This window comes from Dermacentor albipictus, chromosome 3 (assembly GCF_038994185.2).
Source record: "Dermacentor albipictus isolate Rhodes 1998 colony chromosome 3, USDA_Dalb.pri_finalv2, whole genome shotgun sequence".
Taxonomy (NCBI): Eukaryota; Metazoa; Arthropoda; class Arachnida; order Ixodida; family Ixodidae; genus Dermacentor; species Dermacentor albipictus.
Window position 1 is genome coordinate 66,767,557 of NC_091823.1, and position 26,117 is coordinate 66,793,673.

The 26,117-nt window shown below is 45.2% G+C and overlaps 2 protein-coding genes across 6 annotated transcripts in view; one reads left to right on the plus strand and one right to left on the minus strand.

The window, feature by feature from the left end:
* Window positions 1-26,117, plus strand: part of LOC135905513 (cell adhesion molecule Dscam1-like) — a 910,071-nt gene that overhangs the window by 6,738 nt on the left and 877,216 nt on the right. The window lies entirely within an intron of this gene.
* Window positions 1,357-26,017, minus strand: LOC135905536 (uncharacterized). The gene is made up of 6 exons (XM_070536453.1): window positions 25,893-26,017; window positions 21,465-21,546; window positions 19,057-19,072; window positions 12,792-12,924; window positions 10,130-10,409; window positions 1,357-1,602 (listed from the first exon to the last, which is right to left on the minus strand). Exons 2-6 carry the CDS (start codon window positions 21,540-21,542, stop codon window positions 1,357-1,359), a joined length of 753 nt encoding a protein of 250 aa, XP_070392554.1. The 5' UTR covers window positions 21,543-21,546; window positions 25,893-26,017.

Here is a 26,117-nt window from a genome sequence, read left to right on the forward strand (position 1 = left end):
AGTGGTAGCGTCTCCGTCTCACACTCCGGAGACCCTGGTTCGATTCCCACCCAGCCCATCATCTTGCAAGAGTTGAGCCAAAGCCACCGAGAAAATCAGTCTCTGTAGCACGCCGCAACCTTCGCTTCTCATTCCAACTAGCAGCTCTGTCTCCAGGAGGCATCTCACCTCGTGAGTGTCTAGCAGAGGCAAGCGCAGCTGCTTATATACCGCCGCGACGGCGCGAGTTGGAGCCCCGTTTCTCCTCCGTCGTGACGTCACGGTGTCACGTGGTATTGAAGGCGACACCGCCGCGCCTGAGGAGCTGGGTTGAGCTCTCGTAATTAGCTTCGCATAAAAGAAAAGACGTTGCAAACAACAACAACATGAAAGAGAAAGATAACTGTGGGGCATCCCCTACCAGTACGTTGACTTTCTTAGCTTTACCGGTAGCTTGTGTGCTGATCTACTGTCACGCCATGAAATACTTGAGATCTTCGAGGTCGTCTTTCGACCTTTCGCCACTCACTGTCAAAGTAATAGCTTCCCACTGGTATCATATTTGAGCAAAATTTTACTTATCCGTTGCGTCTGTCTAGATATTTTTTTGACGCCAGAATACGGCATAAAAGTATAGATTTTATGTGCATACGTTATGACATTGTTAACATACTACGCTTTCCGGAGCACGTTGTGTCCCCTTGAAACAATGACATCGCATATTTTGTGCTATCAGTGGCCGTTCACCACCGAAAGAGAACACTGACCATCGCAAGGCCCGTACATAACCGTCAGTGACTTCGACGGACCCGCCGTGGTGACTCAGTTGCTATGGTGTTCTGCTACTTGGCATAAGGTCGAGGGTTCAATTCCTTGCGGCGGCTGCCACACTAAGATCGAGCGGAGTGCAAAAGGGCTCTTCTACTTAATTTAGGTGCAAGTAAAGGAAACCGAGGTGGTTGGAATTAATCCGGAGGCCCTAGTTATGAAGTCTCTCATTGACCGTGTGCAGCTCTGGGACGTTAAACCCCATATTAGACGTTATAACAGCGTGAAATGCCAGCGGGTTTGGCTGAGCTTAAATAGAGTGATGCTATTACAAGATTTGCAGCCTTAAGATCGATTCATCGAATGCCGGACAATCTGGGCAGCGATGATCATTACGGTGCGCATTGGCAATACTGAAAAGAGCTAATCAGTTCATTCTAATGAAATGATAAGGCAAATAATTCAGACCCCGTATTGCCACAACATGCTGCAGTGAAAGCCGTACAACATTAAGCTTAACATTATAATTCAGGAGCAACATACGCCACAGAATGATATACAACCTTTGTGAATTGAAAGATCAGAAGGTTGTCTGCATCAACTTTATTTCTAGCCAATCAAATAGTGCTTATAAGTTGCTTGTTCGCGGCGCCACCAGAATTGCTGCCAGAAAATACCCCTCAATGTATATGTCAAAATGTGGTCACTAGCATTGATGAGTCCTTTCGACGGGTTGCGTAGGCTTCCTACACCAACGGTCTTATATTTAGTGCCATTTTCCGGGCCGTTTCGGACGTCCGTGGTCTCGTAGGCAAACCATCCATCGAATGACACACTTGCGATGAAAGGGCAGGACTAGGACAAAAGCAAAGACAAGAAAGAGTGAGGCCCTTTCAGTTCATGTGAGTATGTTTCAGTTTTCAATAAGCCACAGTTTCCCAGATGTAGCCGAAAACAGACAATAAACGTGCAACATTTATTAAATAGATGTTTTTCGCTCTCTCTCTCTCTCTCTCAAGCGAGGAATGCCGCTCGAACGACTAATGACGAAGGCGTAAGAAACGACACTTCCTATCTCTAATTAATTTTATTATGGAAACAATACGGCGTATGAAAAAGAAATGCTGGCTCTTCCGTAATAGAGAGTAGATGTAAGCATAAAATGGTTACCGGCAAAGCATATTGGTTGGAGATGATACTAGCCACAATCTTAAAAGGGTTATAGTGCATCTTCGCAATGGCACACCCGATCACCTCACACCAACCCATACTGTGCACTGGTCCATATGGACGTAATTGTTTCCGGTCACAGATAGTGACAGGAAAGAATTGCGTCCATGTGGCGTCTTTTGCTGCCTGTGGCGCCGCCGCTTTCGCTCGCTTTTCTTCTTCCAGGAGTGCAGTGCGTTCAGCGTCTGTCGCTGCTTTTTTTTCTTGTCGCGTCGAAGTGGTCGGCTGCAAATGTGAGTTCTTAGGTAGGCGGCCGGGGTCCGTGGCGGTGTTGTCACCTTCGTGAACGACCGCATAATCCTGGCGTTGTCGGCACAGTCCAGCAGCACTCAGCTCTGGCGTATAGCTCGCTAAGCGATCGGCTTCCAGAAAACGCTTCCTACCTCTCCTTTCATTGGGCTGTATTGCTCGGCTTAAGCATTTGTGACTGCGACCTCATTGAAATGAAGAACGATGCAGAAGCGTATGCGACGACGACACGACGCAGGCCTGAAGGCTTACTGTGCCGAAATGAACCCGTTTTGAAGTGAACCTCGTTGCAAGTCTCGTCTCGGCGAAACAACCATCGGTGGCGCGTCAGACGCTGCCGGCTGGGTAACTCAGCGTGGCGCCATCCCTCGAGGTGGCGCAGAAACCGCGCCGTGGAACTCACGGACCGCTAGCGTTGAAAAGAGCACAGGCAACCTCGTCTCAGCGCCAAAAGATGACACTCAAGTGTATGGTGCCCTGTATCTGCCTTATGAACGCCGCTATTGGATATTACAAATTAAATTTCAGCGTACTAGAAGTTACAGCTTGAGTGATATTGAGAATAAAGATTAGGAAGGAATCTGAAGGAATATTTTTTGTACCTTGTTTAGGCACTAACTAGCGTATGTAATGCGCTCCTGTACGAAGGGTTCGGGGCCAGAAATCGCATTTTCTTAAGCTTGGACTGGTTACCAGGATGATCTCGTTTTGTTCTCGCTCCCTTCTCGTCTTGAGTACCTGGATAATGGCTCTGGATTTCAGCTCGAGGTATCTTGAAGGTCACCGACAACGGGAGCTAAAAGCATTTCATGCTTAAAAACAAATATTACAAAAAAGAAACGTACGAAAACAGCCGCACATGCGCAGGACACAGCAATATTACAGTGACGTAGTGAGGAATAGTGTGGGACGGAGGTGGCACATAAGAGAAAGTGTGGGACGAAGTATATGGGCGTTCCAGTTACTTTTGTGTATCAATGCATAAAAGAGCACTCTGTTGAAAAAAGTAAGTGGAACAACAGCGCATTTTTACGGCGTGTTTGATGGCGCATATATCGAAACCAGTGTCGTTATGGAAATTCATTCCAAGTGGATACGTGTCGCAAACGCTTCGGCTGCAGTTCGTGAATTGAATATGCGCCGTGAGGTATTTAATTAGGAATTTGTTATTGATATTATTTAAATTAGTTCATCATGTGTTTCTACTTCTCGTGCTAAGAATGTCCCCCTTTTCGAATAATTGGGCTGAAGGACAAGCATTTTCGACAGCTGGTTTTTGAAAATTCTGGGAAACCTAAAAATGTTCACTCTGTATATACGTTCTGCTGCTGTCATAAGAGTTGTGCGCGCGTATACTATAAGCATACTGTCGTTTCCGCCAAGCTGCTATTTGCGTGCAACGTCAAGCTAAAATTTTCTAATACTTCAGTGGGCGCTGATTAACACCGACAATTTCCCATCGGTCTCATCTCGTGCATCGTCGATTTGCAACGCATGGAGCACAACTGGCGCTGCTCATCGCGCTAGTGCTAGGCTCTCATTACGCAATAGTGAGAGAAGCGTTGAGCAAAATTAGTCTTAAAGGAAGCCTCAGGAACATGAATTAAAAGAAATTAGCAGCCAAAGTGCCCCAAAAGCTGTATTTCATAAGCATGGTCAAAGACTAGAGGGCGACGTAAGGGAAGTTGGAATCCAATCACAGGGTAACTCAATGTGTCAATAGACAACCAGGGTGTACTATTCTCGATATAGGCAAACTCCGCCGTATTGTCGAATTGAAGGTCTTGTCGGCTCTGATTGGTCCAGGGGGCTGCTGCCGTCTCTCTGATTGGCTCAAAATGTCGCGAATACAGAATTCTACACTATGCTGGAATTCCCCGTATCCGGAATAACATAAAAAAGAAAGGGAGTGAAACCGAGACGACAGTTCAGTTTTTAAGGAACTAGGAATGAACGCGCTTGCGTTGTTTGTTATGTATGAACGCGAGACAGCGCTTGCTATGCAGGTTATAATGCGCCGATTTAGGAAGAACCGACAAACCGGAAAATCGTGCGCCGGTGTTGGGGGTTGAACCAGCGACGAATTCTCCTCGTGTGTTTGACACACACACACACACGCACACGTACAGGCACGCGCACGCACGCACGCACACGTTTACATACAATTATGTAAATTGCACACATTTATCAATGGTCGATCGCAATTCGTGACTGAAGGGGCTAATACTGCTGCGCCTTTCCGGTGAAACTGGAGGCTCTTTTTTACAACGAAGCTGTTTGCCGCTCGTTGGTCGGCATTTGTCGTGTCCGCGTCCGTGGGCAAAAATGTGGGCCGATCCCGGTTGTTGTGAAATACCGGGTCGAACGGCGGTGGAGGTGAGGCAGTCTTCAAGCACTCAGAAAAGTGAAGTGCATACATCCAGATCTCCGGAGAAGCGCTTATAACGCTTCCCGCATATGTTTGGCGGCAAAGATTACTGTCGCGCAAGGTGCTGCGGCAGCGACAGCTTGCGACATGGGGAGTGACGTCCTTGGCCTTTCGTGTATAAAATAACAAGCCTAGAAACTGATTTAAACTGATTTAATTGTTGTTGCAGCACCGCTAAGGGTAGGCAACGCACAGTTAGGACTCCAGAGAAGCAGCGTGAATACGATGAGCGGCAAGGGGAAAAAGAAACGGCAATATGACCAGCGGCAGCGTGCTGTAAAAATTACCCTTACTAACATTGCTCTAAGTTATCACTGCTATCATTACTTTAATGCAATAAATCATTGTACACACTCTTCAGCAGCTGTAATGGTGGCGGCTTTCGACAACTTCGCTGGACATCCGCTTTCGCACGCCTGGGCCGAAATGGCGAGTAATGTTTTTTTTTTTTTTTACTGTAGGTTCAAGCATAAGCATTCCTGAGCATGACTGCTATTGATTACGATTTCGGATGAACCCAGCTTGGCCTCATTTCGATTACTGAGTAACTTATACATATAGATGATCACTGCTTGCAAGTGGTGATGTTTCCATACCAAATAAATGTTGTAAATTAGAAGATTTCTTTCATGAGTTGTGAGCATTGCCTGCTGGAAAGAGAAGCAATACTGAGACGTGTATCATTCACGTGCATTTCACACGCCCTTGATGAAAGACTCTGCCGCAGGGGTCACTGAAGTCCGCAGGTTTTTTTCAAGATCAGCAAAGCACGCAAAGAAATTTGAAGCGCGAAGTGAACATGCAGCAACATGCAGTACTCGTTCTCTAGGGATAGGCTATCCAGATCAGTAGGAATAATTGTTAGTTGACCAGTTCTTTCTTTTTAAAAATATAATAAACGTTGTTCTGTGTATAGAGTGTCCCAACTATCATGCACCGAGACTGAAAATATGCAAATGCCACGTTGCAGAATAGAACTGGGGTATTCTTGTTTGCCAACGCTTGGAAATACTGAGATTCTTTCTTCTTTACATTCCACCTAATTTCATCGTTAGTCTTAATTGGCTAATGAACCTATCAACCACTGTAATTAGACAAGTAGTGTCAATGAGAAAGTTGTAGAGCAACGTGAAAAACTCCCGATACAGCTTTCTATTGCTCAATACATGCCACATAAAAATGTTTTCCGAGCACGAAAGAAGCCCATGAATACACGCAATATTGCCGTGCGACTGGCCGCTCGATGCACTTTGCGTGTATTCGGGGGCTCTTTTCACGCTCGGAAGAACACTTTTATGTAGGACGTATTGAACAACAGAAAGCTTTATCGGGAGTTTTTCATGTTACTCTACAATTTCCTCTTTGGCACTTTTAATCTAATAGTAATATTTGAGAAGTTGATTAATTAGGACAAGTATCTAATTAGGCTCAATTAAAGAAAAAATACTATGTATCTCCAAGCAACGGAGACGTGCAAGGTCTGTAAAACTCAATCAGCAACACTCCCCCACATGCTATGGGAGTGCAAACATCAATACCCGGACCTTAATCCCGTGACCCTCTCGTCAAGATGGCACGCCGCCCTGCGCAGCTCCCATCTCGACGACCAACTCAGAGCGACCCAGCAGGCCTACGAAGCGGCGAAGAGGCAAAACCTCGACGTCCCATGGTGGGAGGCCTAAGCCCAGCCGACTAAACTGCTGGTGCTCATTAAAGTTCACTCTCTCTCTCTCTCCAAGCAACGACAAGCAACATTACCTTAGTTTTGTCGAACTTTGTGCTATTTGCTTATTTTAAATCTTGGTGCATGATAGTTGAGACACGCTGTATATGTGCATATATTGTGTATGTGCATGGTTGACATAGTGTAAATTAAAAACAAAAATGTTGAAGTGAAAAAATACTGGTGAGGCAGCCGCCACTGCTACTGTAATGCGCTTGTCCTCCTATTGTCAGGATTGGGAGAAATCAAGCGATAACATGAATTTACAGTCGTGCACGTCCGCGCCAAGAATGATGAAGTAAACCCCAGTACAATTTTATGTTAAAAGGTGGTGGAGGCAACTAAAAAAAAAAAAAAACTCCAAATGATCTGGGTAACAGGACACTCTCGCGACGACACCCTAAGGGGGAGGGGGGGTAGGCTTCGGCATCGTAAGGGGGTGGGGGGGGGGCTCTGGCCCCGGAGCTGCCCCTCCCCCTCCGTAGTCGGCGCCTACGTTTGAGGGAATCTGAAACAATGTAATGTGCCAACCGCAACCAGCAAGCAGCCAACAATAACGACGATTCAGAAATAAAGGTTAACAATATGCATGCAAAATTTATAAAATAAACAAAGAGATAAACAACCGTTTACAAATGTTTGGAAACAGCCCTTTCAAAACATTGCACGTCAGGACACTCTACTATATTTATGGCAAGTTCAGCCCATCTATGCTTCGATTCAAAAGTGGGTGTTTGGTTGATTCTGTTTTATAATTGGGTGGTTTGATATGTTCTTGAAGCTCTGTTTTGGTGTTGGCAGGATTCTGTAATGTGATGTGTTTTCTAAATCTACCATATAGTCCCCGCTCAACACGTGAAAAAATATTATTATTTTATTAAACTGCATTTTCCTCTTGACAGTCATGAGTCCAGCTTCGCCTTTAAGTTCAGTCACTGACTGGGTCCTAGCGTGTGAGTTAAAGAACAAACTCAAGGCACTGTTTTGTAGGCGCTCACATTTTAGTGTGTTTTGCTGAATGTACGGCTCCCAAATAAGACATACGTAAGTCATTACAGGAAGTAATTTTGCAAACCATTGTTATCACCTCCAAGGTGGCATCGTGAAGGTATTGTCGCAATGACAATAGTTTACGCACGACCCTATTGCAAATGTTGTGAACTTGTACTGACCAATTCAAATCATGTGTAATATGAATCAGCATTTAAGTTCCTTAACTTCAACTCATATTGCGCCATATATGATGCTGGGTGGAAAAATTAATAGATCTGTTTTTTTTCGCGTCATATGCATAAAAACAGTTTTTGATGCATTCATTTCCATTTGCCATTCGCTGTGCCAGAGACTAGCTTTATTTAGTGGTTACTAGGTTCTTCTTCGTCATTATAGGGGGGCATATTTTAGCATACACAATGGTGTCATCTGCATGTTCAGTTCTACTTGTGGTAAAAAACCTGCGCCCATATTGCTAATATAAATGAAATAAAATATAGGGCCTATAACGGATCCTATAGGGCCTATAACGGAACACCCGATAGAACTGATTTATTGGTACTGCAAATATAATTTATTGAAATGAATTGTTGGATTTCTGACAAGTATGCCTCTATCTATTTTGATAGCTGAGTAGTATACTTGGGAAACGAGAAAACTTTATAAGCAGCTTTCTGTGGGATATCTTATTGAATGCTTTCCGGAGATCCATAAAGATTATACCCATTTTATTCTTTGCATCATTCATTTACGGATTTCATGTGTAGCATTAGTGCAAATTGGGAGTGTCGAGCCCCCTCGCTGAAAACCGGGCTGATTTTTAGCAAAAATGCCGTTTTCTGCCACAAATTTCTTTAGGTTGGTAGTTAAAATGAGTCCCAGCGCCTTGCAACGCGTACTTGTAATATTGGCCGGTAATTAGCGACATAATCGTGGAACATTGTGAAATCGTATTATCTTAGCCCACCTCTATTACATCGGGATGCCACCGGATTGAAGAGATTTGGTAATGATATCCACAGCGTATCGCTTTTGAAAAGCGTTAGGAATTTGGTCATGGTCTGGCCACTTTTCCTCATCTAGTTTAAGAAGCAGATTCAGAATGCCGTCTTATCTTATAGTTAGTTAAGGTAGATATTGCTTGCTAGAAAGTCGTGTTTGGGGTGCCGTGTCATCGTCCTAAGTGAGCACCGATTCAAAATATTCATTGAAGAGGCAAGCCATTTCAGAGTTATTCGGGAAAGGTGCATTTTCACTCGTCAGAAATTGAATGCCAGAATGTGGCCCTGAAATCTACCTCCGAAATTTTCCAAGAGACATTTTAATGAGATCGTGCAACGTTTTATTCATGTAACAGTGTTTCGCTTGAATAATTTCCATTTGGAGTGCCTTTAAAGAGGGAGAAATCAAATATTAGTAATCTTATCAAATGCCCTTAACCCTCTATGTGTCGGCGCTACGGTTTGGTAACATACTGTGTTGTAGGCAGCTTCCGAGACCCACAGACTTGTTTTTACTAACGCGCGGAACGGCCGTTTGGTGACGGGATCGTCGGGATTGGCCCACGTATGGGGAAATGCTTAACGCCTGCTTCACCTCCACCGCCGGTCGGCCCGGCATTGCACTATCTCCTGGATCGACCCACGTATGGGGAGTTTCTTGCTTACCACGCCAACGACACGAAAATTTCCTTGGATGGTAGAGGTATACAGCTTTGCTGTAAAACGTAACTTTTGAAACGAAACTAGGCACTGGCATTTGTGTCTGTGATCGCTTATAACATGATGCGTCCGTGTTTCTAACGTTCGGATCTTTCCTAAATTTTTACGATTTGGCTCGCTCATCTTTGAATCAACGAGGTCCAGTTTATTCATGGCGTTTAATATTCTCTGGGAACTTACTCCGCTTTCGCATGACTGTCTAACGGTTTTTGTGGGTCAACCCCGAAGACAGCATAGAGTCTAACCATACCCATATGTGGAGGACAACCTGTACTACGTCGAGTACTATTTCCTCAAGCACCAGTTGAGAACCCCACGCAGCGCTTGCACACTAAAAGAATGCACCCATCATAATCAAACTATAAAACATCACTTCACCCGTAACACATAATACAACATAGTGGGACCATAAACACATCTGGAAGCATGCTAAACTCATTGTTCCATAACAACCGCGATTGTGTCTTCACAAATTTTTATGGTTGAGGGCCGGAGTTTGTACAAACAGCCACCGGTATTCGTTCAGCCCATACCTAACGACAGTTATAAGTATAGATTTGCACATTATGATGCGATGTTATTTCTAGTTTATTTGTGAAATATACGAATTCAGTCTTGTGTAATGGTTTACAACGGTTCTGGTAAGCGGATTGAGCCAGCAACAATTTTTCAGCTATTTTTCCGATATGTAACACCATAGAGAACTAATCCGCACAATTAAAAAAAATCATCCCACCATTACTTGAAGCATGCCCTTTATTCCCTGAAAACTTAAACTACATACAGAGTTCTGTTTTTTCAGGGGAAGTACATGTGCATAGCGGTTTCAAGCACTAACAGTCGCACCAACATTGTGGTTGTAATACACTGCTTTCCTTCTTTTGCGCAGCTCCGCGCCTCCGGCGCTTTGAATAGCATTTCCCCCGTTAGAGTGAAAAAGCTATTATCGGGTTAGATTAGTTATAGAAAATAATATTGTAGGCGAGTCAGAGGTAAGCAAATAGCAAAGCACGGAAAAAGAGGTATTAAAGTACCTACCTGCGACCATCTTTCGACTACTTCATTCGAAGCTTTCTTCAGGGACACTTTTTTGGATAGTATTATTTTTGTTTTCTTGTTCACGTCGATTGTGATCTTGGTTCCGGGAACACCTTTCTCTCGTATCATTGGAACAGTAACCATTGTGGTAAGCCTAAGAGGGCTACTTATGCCATGAGTGATATTCCATACAAACAACTTTCTCGCAATATTAGGAGGCACTCGGTCATTGACACCGTTTTCACATTTCATTCCATTCACTAGTGCTTTAACTGTGTACCTGAAAAAAAAAGACAAGCTACAGTGATTGGTATACCTGTCTTTAGTATTAAATAAAATTATCAGTGGCGTAGGCTCTGTTTACTGCGATAGTGAAAGTAAGTTGGTGCATACATTCTGTTAAGTTCACACTACTTATAAGGAAGCTACTCACGAAAACACGATAAGAACATCGCATGCACAAGCAGTGTGTCTCACATGCGATCTAGCAGAGGACGACCCAATTATACAGTGTGTCTTCTTAAAGGGCTACTGAAAGCCCTTTTGAACGGGATAGGAAAACGCTCTCGATCTGGGGACAATACCTTTCGTAAACTTGCGGACGCACCGACGCATGCTGGAGGGCGCAGTATCGCATGACAGGTCATTTGCTCTCTGCTGTGGCTTTCGTGGCTTCTTTTTCTTCGTTTTGCTTACTACGACAAGAAATCTCATCCACCACACTTTTTTTGCCCTCTCTCAGAATCGGAGATAACAGTGCATTCGCGCGAGCTCACTTTCCAGCGGACACTTATGTTAGCAAGTGAATAATCACGTGAGTGAGTTCGCAGATTGATGGATTCGTTGATGTGTACCACCACCTTTGAATGCTCACTGCAACAAAACTTCAGTTTAAATAAATTGGTTGTAACGTGATTAGTATATGCCACTGAAACAATCTCGGCAAAGCTGCGGGGCTCGTAGCTGAATGAAATTCTTATTAGCAGACCTTACACAGCAGCTTAAGCTGACGACATGCGCAAGCGGTGGTTAGAGGCTCTGGCGTAAGTTCCAGCACCTCACTTCCGAAATTATTCAGCATGTCGCCTATCCCGTGATTCACGCTGAGGAGCCACGATTTCAAAGCCACGCGTCACTTCCGGCAAGCGGTAATGACGGCGTTCTTGAAGGCGAAGCTGTCTTTGTGTACTTTGACAACTTTCCTGACGGTGACTGGTTGCTGCTGTTCTGCCGAACAGCTCATACCTAACAGAAGTAAGTTACTTGCTCGATGGTGGGAATCGAACCTCTGTCCACGAGGGGTGCGATCGGAGATGGTTGTTCGGCGCGTTCGTTCGGTTACCGGCGCGCGCGATTGGCCTACTCCGCGCCGACGTCGCCAGCCGCGGGGCGCCGCCCCGTTTTTGGTGACGTTAAAATGACGACACGCTCCTGTCAATCATCCGCCCACCGAGCATTTCGTCCGAACGCGACGGGAGTTGAGAAGTTTGGAGCGATCATACGGCTTCGCATGGTGCGTCTGGTGGATTGGATTGGATCCAACAGGCGGCCTTTTCGGCTGCAGAATGGCACGTTTGCGAAACGCGTTTGAAGAAATGACAGAAAGTGAATTCCGGCGTCGTTTTTCTTTCTCGAAACAAATAATTCGTTGGTTGCACAGAGAAATCGACATCATCGGTGCCAGCGAGCCACTGGGATGTTGTCGCTGCCTCTTGAAAAGTGCGCCACTCTTCCCGTCGTTTTTTTTTTCTTTCTCCTTCTCGCTGTGCGCGACACCAGCTAGGGACGCCGCAAAGAACCTAATAGTTATAAATTGCAGTAGTCACACGTACTGCTATTTGAAAACGTGTTTGGGCTTGAGAAGAAAAAAATACATTTTTTTAGACAAAGATTTCATTCAATTGGAAGACGAGAAACATTTGGCTTTGTAGTATACTGTTTGCAAGCAGACGACAAACGACGGAGGTAAACTTCCGGGGAGGTGACCGCTTCCTGATTGGCTGCTCTCTCCGCCCCGCTGTCACAAATTTTGCATACTGCAACTTTGTGACGTTGCAGCAAGTGAACAGAACGCGTATCGAACAAAATATCTCCGATCGCGCCCCAGCACGGCGACTATGTTCCAGCCACTAGGCCACAATCACACGTATATACTTATTTCGGGCCAACGCCAACGAGCTCTTTGAGAGGGTCGCCACGTGTGTTACATGCATTGCGGAGCACGGGTGCACGAGAGCACGGGCGTGCCCGCGCCAGTTTACCTTAAAGCCAGAGGAATCAAATGGGCTAACTTGTAGCATTAGATTAACCGCTTCACGAAAGCTTCGCTTCAAATTGATTCCAGCATGAGAGCTGCATCTGCATAACTTCTTTTCTTTTTTCCAATTTCAGTATCAAAAAGTACTATTTATGAGAGCTTCTTGTCATGCTTACATTCGTATTTCAAACGACAACTTTCGTACAAAGGCTGCTCTAATTTCGTTGTAGTTGGCATTTAAAATGAGTGCAGACACGTGAAAGAAACCTTTTTCTGTTTTTGTTTTGCTTGTGAAGTGCTATTCCTGATAGACCACGGACGAAGTCGCGCTGGGTATACGTAAGACTTGTGGCATTCACGTAAAAAAAAAAAAAAAAACGGGGTGCTTGTCGGCTTGTAACTTACTTTTTGGTTTCATTGCTGCTCCAGTAGCCGTATTTGCTCGTAAGGCCCCAACTTATAATATTTCCAGTCGTCTCGTTCAATTTCTGTATAAAGTTCGTTGCTTCCTCTTCAAGATCCACTATCACGTTGGAACCTGCCGTCAAGATCGTCAGATTATGTTGGGTATACATGAAGCGACTAAAAGGCGCGAGGAGTGGCGTACTTCTTCGTGTGTGACATGACGAAGAAATAGCAGCGCTCAAGAATATATAGCGGACGCATTTCTAGCGGTTCTAGCGGGCGCATTTGTAGACATTGTCGTCTCTTTTATGCCTAGTTACGCCACAAATAGCCACCTTTTTTCTTTGACAAGTCAGTGCATTATAACTGCTTTCTATGGTCCAGCCGGCCAGATGGACGAGACAGACTTCACTCTTGAAGAGCTTCGAGACGCACTTAGCCTCTCCAAACGGCGCACTGCCCCAAGCGAGGACCGTGTGACGTACTAAGCACTGCGGAACGTTGATAGGAGTTTTCATGATCGTACATTTCACTAGTCTAATGAATTCTGGAAAACCGATGTAATCCCTGTTGAATGGAAATCGTCCGTGGTAACACAAATTTTAAAGCCCGGGCGCCCTGTAAGACACCGCAAGTCCTACCGGCCAATATCCCTAACTTCAAATGTCATCAAGTTAATGAAACGAATGGTCCTGTTTCGCCTAGATGTTAAGTTCGAGGAGCTAAATTTTTATCTGATGTCATGAGTGGCTTTTGCCGCCGCCGTTCAGCTCTGGACAGCATTTCAGACCTTGTCTCAGCGTTGGGATAGAGGGAACAAGAACTCTGCCTACATGCTCTTCTTAGGCATACAGCAAGCTTTCGCCTCGGTTCCGCAGAAGACGATTATTAAGGCGAAGGCCTTATATGTCTCATCAGTCAGTCGACCTTCAAAGTCCTTGAGCGAAAAGCGTCGACGGCACGAAAGATAAAAAAGGATATATGAACCCACGACTTTTGGTGGTAATCAAGCCGAATTAAGACGCAGGTAATTAAGATAGATTTAATTAAGGCACTCGAGCCCAGAACCTTTGGTTGTAGTCGAGCCCACTACCTTTGGTGGCAATTAAGGCGGAGTTAATGAAGGCGAAGTTTGTTAAGCTAGAGTTAATTAAGGTACTCGACTTTGGAATTGTACAGGATGACTAAGCAAAGTAAGCGAATTAAGAGGGTGAGTAAGCTAGTTAAGGGGATGAGTAAACGAATTAAGAAGGATGGCTAAGCGAAGTAGACTAAGCGAATCAAGGCGGATGGGCATGTCATGTGTCCATCTTTGATGCATATGGACTCGGGCTTTCTCCTTCAAGTCGGGTCGTCTGCTTCTCCTTGTGAACAATTTTCTATGGGAGCGCCGGATATAAGTGCGTGTTGGAGGAATAACAAGTGAATTTCGCACTGTGAAGTGCGGTGTCCCACAGGGCAACGTATTATTGCCGCTTCATTTAACACCGTACTCGCCGCGTTTACAGGTCGCTTGCCTCGGGACAGGGACTTCCCTGTGGGGATGGCTGTCATGCCGATGATATTGCTCTGTGGATAAGCGGCCCTTCGCGCTTTGGTCTGCAGCTACGTGCAAGGTTACAAATAGCTCTGAACGTGACTTCGGAGTACTTGACTGAAGATGGCCTGCAAATGCCACCTGCTAAGTCGGCTGCAATAACATATCGTCCTAAACAACGCGCTCGTCGAACAATGAGCCGACTGTGCCTTGACGGGACACCAATAAGCCGGGTGCGACAACACCGTTATTTGGGCCCAATTGGGAATAACCGCTTCTCTTAGCGTCCTGCCGTGAAATTTGTACGACGCAAATCGCAATGCCTCCTTAAGTATGTGACTCCCTTGAGAGCTAGAGGTGCCGGCGGTGACCAAACAACGGCTCTGCAAGCGTACCGCTCATCTGTACCCTCCGGTATGATGTATGCGTTACCCGTTCTGAACGTGCCACCTAGTTTGATGGCCCAAGTGGAGCGAGATCATCGCGTTTCCTTTTGACAAATGCTTGGATTACCTCACGAGGCGCAATCTGTGGCATTACTCACTGAAGCGCATCACTGACGCTGAGGCTGCAAGCAGACCAGAGAGGTCTTTATCGTATTGAGCGCCTGTACAGCGCATCGAAGGGTTAATCACCCGATTTCTCGCATGCGAGTTGGCGGCATTTTGTATGAACATTGCTGGCATTTCTGAACATGCTGCTTCAGTTGCGCCTCCACCTCCAGAAGATATCACTAAACACGTATTCCACATTTATCTCGCAATCTCTGACATACGAACGAAGTCTAATATGCCTGTTTCGGCAGTATTCATATTGGCTCAGTCGCACATGTACGAAAGATTTCCAGATTATCTGCAAGTATTCATAGCTGCATCTGTACAAAGCGACGGTCAAGGCGCTCCTGCAGATTTTTCGGCTCTTCGACGAAAGTACGACGTATATTTCCTATACTCCATCCAACCTCGTCAACAAGGAGCTAGCAGTGATTAATTTTGCACTAAAATACGTGCAAGAGGAGTTCACCGCATCGTAGGTTGCCATCGTTACGGATTCCCGCGTTGCCCTTACTAGAATACAACGCAGTCAGATTGATTGTTCAGTTATGCGCAGCAATACTGACATTGCCAACAAGATCACATCGCATGGGGTATCTCTCGGTGCCTAATGCGTATACCTGCAAACCTAGGGATTGCAGGAAATGAAGAGGCTGATCGGCTGGCTTCAACTTGCACTCATAACGACTATGTCTGGACTGAAATTTTGTGCAAGCTTGATGACGCTTGTCTGCTGATTCGACGACACCTACTCAAGCAGCATCCAGACCAGCGCGTCGCCAATGAAACGTTCCCGCCCCGTTTTCGCTGTCAAAGCTTGCGTCGCGATATATACCAAACTACTCAAGCTAATAGTTGGCTGTGATAACGAGCGCGAACGTTTATACTGACAAGGACGTTTGGCCAGTCCATCGTGTACGTCTTGCGGTTGCTACGAGACACTTCTGCTATTGGAGTGTCCCGCTTTGATTGCGCAGAGCACGTCGCTGGTGAGGGACTACATCCTTGGCTTGGCTTGGATGCACGACAATCGACGAATGTTTGTACCCGAGTAGTTCTGCGTCTCGACGCGATCATACGCATCGCTCTTTTCTTACTTTTCTAAAAGATACCAACTTAGGTTCACTGTTGTAGCCTACTTCTATTTTTCGGTGAGGGGATCTCAAACACTATTGCTTATATTTCGACATTCTTTAGTGGTTATGACCGGCAGTGATCGGCCCTATATTGTGTGACCTGTACTGTGTGTGTCCTGCTTAATTGTTTGAGATTTGTCATCTTGCTCTCTCTTTCCTATTTCTTTCCTCTTCCCTCCCTACTTCTTGTCTTCCACTTCTGTGTTTATCTCCTCCTTTCTGAAGTTTAGGCAGGCGTTGTGCCCCTGGGGTGGCAGTTGCCAGTCGGCTCCTCACGTTCCCTTTCCTGTCTAGTGTATATATGTTTTCGAAAGAAGTAATAATAATAATAATAATAATAATAATAATAATAATAATAATAATAATAATAATAATAATAATAATAATAATAATAATAATAATAATAATAATAATAATAATAATAATAATAATAATAATAATAATAATAATAATAATACTAATAATAATAATAATAATAATAATAATAGTAATATAATGACGACGACGACGACGGCGCATCCTGTGTCGTGGGTATTGCCATGTTTGGGGCTGATCATCATCATTGTAAGGTATGCCTCCTTTGTGCCACTGACACAGCTTTTACGAGCATGACAACGAAGAATTGCTCGCCGCGTTGCCATCTTGTCAAAAATAATTTCTATGGAATGCACATGAATATACCAGAATATCCTCACTGCAACGAATATACACCTTCAAAAGCGTTATTCTGTTCAAAAGCTCATAGCCCCGTAAGCACTTAGCACTCATAGCCCCGCTAGGCAGAGACTACAAGTACTGAGCAATGTGAAGCACACAGTCCTTAGATTCTTTGGAATTATGCATACAACACACAGAACAGCATGTCGACAACTATCATCAGCAATGGCTCATAACCCCGTAAGGAAGAGGCTATAATCACTCGGCATAGCGAAGCGAACAGTGCATGCATATTTTTGGAATCACGCATACTCCATACCGAACATCATACGTTTCAATACATAACAAGCCCAAAACAAGCATCCGAACCACATAATAGATGATAAGGCGCTCATGATAGCAATGCGATGCACGTAGCGCTCTCCGCATGCGTTTCCCGGTAGCGTATTTCCAATTGCTAGTATGTACAGCGGGGCTGACACTTGCGGAGACGACGGACGCATGCACGAGTAAGAGCGGGTGCGAGAGAGGAAATGTGGGGACGTTTGCTCCTTGAATATACGACTCTGCCTAGGCACTACGGAGGAGCTTCTTAGCGCGTGTTTTATGCGCTTGTCCCTAGGCGCCCCGACAGAAGTCGCGCGGTGTGGTAGTGCTGAACCTAGCATTGCAAGTTGGCGGCTCGACGCAATTATATTTATTCAGCCGTGTTGTTTGCTAATTAAAACAACGTCTCACTGTTTCGCATTATTGGCGGCGCCTCCAGGACACCAAAGCGGCAACGGGGACATCAAAACTATATAAGCCGGACTGGTCCGTAGGTTTGGGTTCGCGGAGGCCTGCGCGTGCCAGGGAGGTGTAAGATCGGCTGTCCGCTAGCATGGACAGCCAATTTTTTATGCGAACACTCCCTGGCACGCTTTGGCCTCCGCGGCCCCAACCAATGGGCCGCCCTGCTTCCAGCTTTGATCCCCCCGCGACCTCTTGGAGACCCCGGAGATCCTGCGCCGCCTCCTTTAATATAACCTCAGGTACTCTCCTGAGGCCTCGGTTTGCCGGTTACATGCGCCCTCTTGGAGCGGTGCTTGTAAAAAAATGCAATCTATCGTCGCGACTAACAAAGTGACCCGCGAATTATACAACACCAGTCAGAACCTTGCCCCTTCAGAGCCAGTGATCACCAAATGGGGCGTCGGTGCCACTGCGTCACCGCGCGGGCAGTCAGCGGCGGAGCGTAAGCAATCTCTACCCCCCTCCACCATGCCGGCGCGCTTAGGGACAAACGCAGGCTCCAGCACCTCTATGTTCCAGCACCTCTATGGGCGGTGTTATGCTGTCAAAATTACCATTACTCCCATTTCTATCATTGCTCTAAAGTAGCACTGCTACCAATAATCTAAAGCCATAAAGCATTGCATACAACCCTCGAGCAGTTGTAGTGATTGTTTTCGACAGTTTCGCTGGACATCAACTTTCCTAGGGCCGGGATGGCGACTTTCTTAAAAGTGTGTTATTTAATTCAATATAGCAGCAGGTAAATGAGGCAAACCGATGACTGCAGCATGCACATCCACTCTATGACATTGAGGCCAGCAGGCGAAAATGTCACCTGCTTTACACTGTCACTGCGTGTTAATGAATGGGAACAAATCTCACCTACATGAGAACACGGAATGAAGCTTTTAGTTTCGCGCTGCTCAAGGTGAATGACGCATATTTCCTTTGACGAAACTTCCCCCACCTTGCAGATTTCTTCAGAGCTGGTTTAATATATTGCGGCACCCCTTGCCTCTGTTAAACTTTCACTTCCAGTTGGCACCACCGGTTTTAGGAGTGAAGCTCATAGGAATGACTGCAGGATGCTTGTCTTCCTTGAAGTAGGTATAACGCTGACTTATTTAGGGAAGGCACAAAGAAAAAAAATTAAATTGGGGGGTTTTACGTGCCAAAACCACTTTCTGATTATGAGGCACGCCGTAGTGGGGGACTCCGAAAATTTCGACCACCTGGGGTTCTTTAACGTGCACCTAAATCTAAGCACACGGGTGTTTTCGCATTTCACCCCCATCGAAATGCAGCCGCCGTGGCCGGGATTCGATCCCGCGACCTCGTGCTCAGCCGCCCAACACCATAGCCACTGAGCAACCACGGCGGGTGCACAAAGAAGCATATTGGAAAAGAAATGGCCACGCATTATCGAAGATGCGAGAGTTACCACATATGTTACGCTCGAGTCAGCCTTTCTTATACATAGAGAAAGGTGAAGGATATAAACATGAAATTAAATTTACCTAGTAGAACTTGCATGCCAATAACCTGTGCGCACGCGATTGTAGCGAAACCAAAATAATAAACATAGCCTAATCAGTATATTTTCTTACCTTGCTTGTTAGGAACCTGAAAATACAAGCAGAGAGTGAGTTGTGAATCCAGAGTCATATTTGGTAGTTTTCTGCAGTGCAAATTTTTCGACGATAAATAAGATTGGCATGAAAATTAACGCAGCCATTTTCTGCCACCTACGCGTCATTCAAGAGCATCAAACAAACAAACAAGAACTTGCAGGATTATACTCCATTAACATGACGTGTGTATCGCAAGCTGACCAGACACATAGGCAAAAAAAAGTCACACAGACACATCGGCTACACATCGCCATCTTCAGTGCTACTGGGAACTCTGTCTTGGCAATGCAATCGGCAGAGGTTCATGATTTACTTTGCTATCAATTATGAAATTAACGATTGCTATTTTACTTTGGTGTTTCCTGTTCGCGAAAATTTATGCGAAAGGAAGACAGCACTGGCACCGTTTATCACGAATGTGAATGTTTTGCATAATTTCCATATCACTTACCTTGCTCTCATCGACTCCTTCTTTGTCCATGTGTACGAGACGAGTTGTCAAGAAGACTAAGTATAGACACAAGACTGTTCTTGAGTACATTTTTTTCTAGTTGCGACCTGTATAGAATAATTGTGTAATTATTTAGTTTGCCTTTAAGGGAAAAATAATTTGTGCCACATTATAGAGAGAAGTGCACTCAAGATTGTATTGAGTGAGAAACAAACATTGCCTCGGAATTGTTCGGAACATAACGACGTCTATATACGAAGGTTTAGACATTAAGTGTTTTTCCAGCATATTGTTTGATAAACAGAGTTGATAACATCAATTATTCCGTTGGCAGGAATTACAAGTTTCAGGAAGAAAACATGAGATTTTTCCATTGTAGAGTGGCTCTATCTCTTTATGAGTGTGTAGAGACGCATCTGTGACTTGCACACATATCCTTCGTAGTCTCCTGCCCATCCCCCCTCCCCCTTTTGGTCTCGCACACCTGCTCTTAAGCTTGAGCTGGATTCATAATAGATGCAGTTTCGTATGCAAGCGGCGTAAACGGGGTAAGGGATGTATCGCATCTCTTATGCCTATGGTTTGCCAATTTCCTGAATTGAAACTTTGCGGTACTGAATGCTTTCTGTAGGGTATATATTTCGAGAGCTGTGGTTGGTATGACTTAAAATGTTGATAGCGCACGGAGTACGCCTAAATAACCGAAGAAGCAAGAGAGACAAGGGAAATAATCGTAATAAGAAGCGGAAGGCCTTCGGACAAGTCTATTTACATATTACTGAATACCAGCAGTAGGTTATCTGTGCGTGTATTGTTGTAGCAAAAGTGAAGCGTAGCTATGAGAATCCTGATATCGCAGCTGCATGGGCGGGTAGCCATATTGAACTTGTTTGCAGCCTGTGACGTGTAATGCCACACTAGAAGCCTTCCGCTCCAACAAGGCTAGCATATGTGCCTACAATGGGCATGAGTTTGTAGGAACCTACAAGGAAACCCCGTGTACAACAAGAGAGGCGCAAAACACGCGCACAACATATTCAATCGACGTACTCCAATAACCCAAGGTGCAATACGTACTACAAGGGCGCAGCTGAGTATCCAGAGGCGCCTGGCAGGGTTATTGTTTTTAGCCGAAAATACCACTTTTACTTCGTAACTCCCAGTCACCTTTTTAAGTAGTGTGTGTTCTAGGGTAAAAAGTACGTTCGAAAGTAAGGATGATGCAAAGAAAGAATTTAGTATTAAACATCCGCGTAAGAACCAATTTGTCGATTGCGCGAAGAACGTGGTGTGTCAGATTCCTATCATGTGTACGTGGAGCAGACTGCGAGGTGCATTAACACGAGACTGAGGTAACACTTGTCTAGTCTGTAAGGTCGCCCTAGTACGCATTTGGCAATGCATTTTCAAGAGCATGCTTGCTCATCCTGTCTTAAAAGCATCGACATATTGTTTAGGCATAAAAATCAAACCGCGAGAGAAATTGTGGAAGCTCATTGGATTTCAAAACTAAAGGAAAAATGCATCAGACATCCTTATGTTTCATTGTTAGATAAAGAGAATTCGCTCCTTTCATCATTAACGCATTTTAATCTCAAGTGCTTGTTTTGTGCGCTTTGCTGTTTTTATGTTGAGCGGGTAGCGTTGATCCGAGGCATTTTATCGGATGTGTTGTTATATGCGCTACTGGCACGTTCTGTTGACTGGATCGCGCAGATCTGTGGGTATTTAAGCAGGTAGTTCTTCGAAAACAAAACCACTTGTTAGAAAGCGCTCCTCCCTGTGTTGCTCCTTTTCTTTGTCCCTGTTTGTATTGCGCATAAAAGGATTTTCTAAAAAATGAATCTGTTCCAACTAGGCCGACTCGCAGTTATACTCTCAACTGCATTCTCATGCTGCTTGAGTACTATTAATATTTAAGAACATAACTCACTTGATGTCGTCGTTCACCTGACAGGAAGGTAGGCGACGAGGCGAAATCACTAGAAGACAGCTTGAAGCCAGTACACATAGCTCTGCGTTTTATATCCAACCAATTAAGTCACTGCACTTGACTGATCAGGTACACACAGTGTGCAAGTATAAGCTTTTTCGTACACGTGTTGGACACGTGAACATCATGAGCGGATCTACACGTTGAAGTACATATTTGAAGACAGTAATTAGAGAATTCGTGCCAAGCATTTGCTATACACGTGTGTTGAGATAAAGAACTGCACTCGATGGAGTTGACGACCTGCCTTTAGCATAAAAATACTTCTAGACCGCGTAATAAGCATCAGCGATGCAAATTGCTCTGCCGGCTTTAACAGCATTCGTATGTGACACTGTAACACATAGCCTGCGCTATATGTTATTTTCTTTAAAATAGATTCCTCATATTTGAGCTCTTTTGTCTTTATAGATTACTAAGTGTGATTTTTTGTTTGCGCATGCATTTAGTTTGGATAATGTCTCCTTCTCTATTTTCTTTCGTGTGGCTTTGCTAAACTGTGGGAAAACAAATTTCTTTCTTTCTTTTGTACTATTTGGTAAATTGGCTCTCTGTCAACCGTTTAGAAAATTATTGTGACCACTATTCTGTAATTCAGACTGTGATTCTGTAATTCAGGCTATGATGGAAATATACAAGTTTACGCCCCTTTTTAAAAATAAATTGCAAGCATCTGCCCCGCGTTTGATTGCGCATCGCTCAATTGCCTAAATGTTTCGCGTCACATGCTAACATCTTTCATTTATTTAGCAGCTTAATGCCGTCGCCAGACCGGCGACATACTGTGCTCCTTGCCAACATTTGCAACCCACAATAAATAAATAAATAAATAAATAAATAAATAAATAAATAAATAAAATTAGTTTGAAGCTGTTTCTTTAGATGTAATTCATACAAAAGAATGATTTCGGGAGTAAAAGCTACACTGAAGAAGCTTAACCATATACCATAACCTACAACGGCTGCAAATTAAGAACGGCTGCCTTGAACAAAAACCGAACATGCAATGCACGAACTGATATTATAATAACCAAACAGCGTCATTACTATACTTATCTCACAAGCAACATACAGCACTGCCGAAGCTGCAGGTGTACTCTGGTAATATCCTTGCGCAGAAGAATATATTTCCGGCGTAACTGTACAATTTTTGGCGGGATTAGAGAGTGTTAACTTTAATTGATATATGGTACGTTACAGCGATACGTCATACGTTAGGATTTCCGCGCCTGTACTGTTGGTCGCATACCGCGATATATTACAGCGCTTCCCGCCGGTAAATGTGATTACGTAGCAGCATGACTGCGCCCATACAGCCCAGACCGCCCTACTTGATCGGAACACGCACTTTTTACTTGCTCCCCAACCTGAAAGCGAGAAACGCATGGCGAAATCAGCCATTGCTTAATCTGATCTCCCACGGAGGGCGAAAGAATGAGTATGTTTCTTCTTTGTTATTGCGACCAGCTGTTTGTTTTGACGCTGGTAGGCCTACAATGGCGGCGCTGAGACCTAAGGTGGTGTGATTTCTACTTAGCAAATGGCGCTACAGCATTGGCGATGGGGAAGCGTTGATGATGTGGAACTATATGAAAGCGTCGTTAATTTAGTGCTCCGCCCTAGTATGGCGGTGATGGCGAGCAAACGCCAACAGGATGTCGAGCAGACGATGTGGGCTGTGTGCAAATATATCGAGGTTCCTTGGCTTTACTGTTGGCTAAGGAGGCTGTAAGAAGCTTGTGAGCAAGTGTGCAGATGAAACAGAGCCCCCATATAGCACACATGTAAACGCAGCTTATGGTTACAGCGCCACGAGATTTGTTTATCGACGCGCCAGAGATGCGCATGTGTTGTCAGGACGGGTACAAACGCTAAACAGACGACGCGAGGTGGATGAACACATCTTGTGGGGCTTCCCTTTGGGTTGGCTAAAGAGTCCTGCCGTTTTCACATTGCTGCAAAAAACTGCTGAGATTACAGTGAATTAGATTGTATTGTATATTGTAATTAGATTAGATATTGTAGTGGCACGAACGCATGCGGCCCGTATTCGCAAGGATGTCACGAGGTGCGCCACTGCAACTTTTCCTATTGCTATGGCAGTCTGCGGTCTGCAGTTTCTGGAGCTTTTCCGCACGCAATACTTGCGGATGTCGAGATTATCGGTGCTGTTATCTAAACGCATTCATCTTACACGTGCGTTTACTCATGATCGGGCAATGATCGCGAATGACCGATTTTGTGAAACTTGCGCCTGCGCAGGCCCAGCCGTCCGCGCTGCAGTAGGGATGGATGGATGGATGGATGGATGGATGGATGGATGGATGGATGGGTGTTATGAGCGTCCCCTTTGGGTTGCGCCGCCAAGCTCTTGCTATTTACTGCCTAATGTTCTACCTAGGTTACTTGCGTAGCCTACCATACCTACCTGGCCACACTCACCGTCCTCAACGCGCGGGGATTGCTTCGTCCTCCCTGCCTACCTGCGATTAGATATGAAAGAGGGCGGTGGTGCTCTCTAGCGGCTTTCCAGAGCGTAACGGGACGCCGGAAAGCTCGGCACGCCCTTCCGGTCGTGTCGCTATAATATATTCTATTTCATTATAGCTGAGCTCAGAGTTTCTCACTATAACACCTAGAGGGAAATCTGGCATCACCGTCTATGGAGTTTCCTAAGGGGTGCTGTGCCGTCATGGAAATGATGGTATATGTGTCGGCGAGGCTTGTGTTGGCTGGTGCTGTAAGAGGCTTCGTCTAAAACCTGGATATGGCTACACAAATAACGTTCTTAAAGTAAAATCATCATTAAATGTTTCTATTCACGCGTATCACATGTTTACTCACCTATATTGCATGACCAAGCGACAAAAAGCAAGAATAGATGACAAACTGTTTTCAAGCGAGCGCGAATCTTGTCGTCTGTCCTCCAACTTAAGCGGCCCGCTGACACTTTTTACGTATCATATAATTGTACATGCAGTGAGAAGTTCTCATAGTTAAACAAAACATGTTTTTGTGTAATATTAAAGCTAAAACAGCTTTTTACGTGCTGTTTTAGTAGAGAATCAATCATTGTGACAGACGGAACGGTGCTTGCCAGGCGCGTCTTCAAGGTGTCCTGGCTCTCCGAGAATGATACCAATCCGAAATCACAATAGACGGGCATTCCAATGCATATCACAACGCAGCAGCGCCGGATTTCCCTTTAGGTAATATAGTGAGAAACTATATGGCTGAGTTAGAGCATAGGGCCTTTGCAGTGAAGCAATGGTGTAGCGTCGATCAGCGCCGTGGTGGTGGGTGTTCGAAACTTTGAGGCGGGTGCCTCGTACCTTTGCGCATTAGCAATGTGTCTTTTTTTTTCTGACTTGCCACGCATGTTTTCCTAAGGAACGACGTTGGACGCGATATGGGTCAAGCATAAATTGTAATTATGCCTTGTATTCCTCTTGGAACATTTTTTTCATTTTTTGAGATGGAACCTACAAAATGATGCAGTATCTGTACCGCACTAACTGCTTCGTGGCCTCAAAAATTTCGCACATTGTGCCCAGTGGCGTAGCTTGGTCGTCTTGCACCCGGGGCCCATAGGTCTTCTGTCACCCCCCCGCCCCGGGTGTAACCGGCGGAAAGAGGGGTGTCTTCAGACGTATATGACACCCCCCCCCCCTCCGCTGACCCCTTGCACCCGGGGCCCACGGCCCCCCGGCCCCCCCTGTTGCTACGCCAGTGATTGTGCCGCATATTGCGCTTGATCACCTCAGCAGCACTAGAAAAAAAAATGCTGAGCATTTGCTGCGCACACATGTAAACGCGCTTATGTAACCATAAGCTGCGTTTACATGTGTGTTACATTTGGGCTCAGTGTCATCTGCACACTTGCTCACAAGCTTTTTACAGCCTCCTTAGCCAACAGTAAAGCGAACGCCCCTCGATATATTTTCACCCAGCCCGCATCGTCTGGCTGGTCGGCGTCCTGTTGGCGTTTGCTCGCCATCACCTCAATACTAGGGCGGGGCACTAAATTAACGACGCTTTCAGAGAGTTCCACATCATCAACGCTTCACCATCGCTAATGCTCAGAAACAGAAAAGATAAAAGAGTAAAGGGATCGAAGTTGCGACTTGACAGGTGGGTGCGGAGGCAACGCGTTCACCTTACCGATGGCATAGAGTTATCCTAATTATTCCCTCAAGAATCGTATGTTTCAACGAACCATTCTAACGAAAAAGCCTACGTGCAAGTCTTGTTACATGTAGCCTCCCCTAACTCCGTCCATCACGCAATGATGCTTGCGCAGTGATAAAGGCAAAGGTCTAGCTTACACTTCAAGCGTTCACACAAGTCAGAGAACTGCGAGTTTCTTACCGAAAACAAGTGGACGCATCCTCACACTCAGCTCAAGCGTTCCGCCTTCCGCGGCTGGCATGACCGTCGTGCGCCGGGATACTAGCGTTCCTGTTGCGCCGTTTTGTGAAAAAGCTGGTTTCAGCGGCGTGGACGGTAAACACAAGCTTATGTTATCTAATAGATTCATTTAAAGCTAACAACCAGACATGGTTTTCTCTTGGTCTTATCTTGTGACGACGGAAC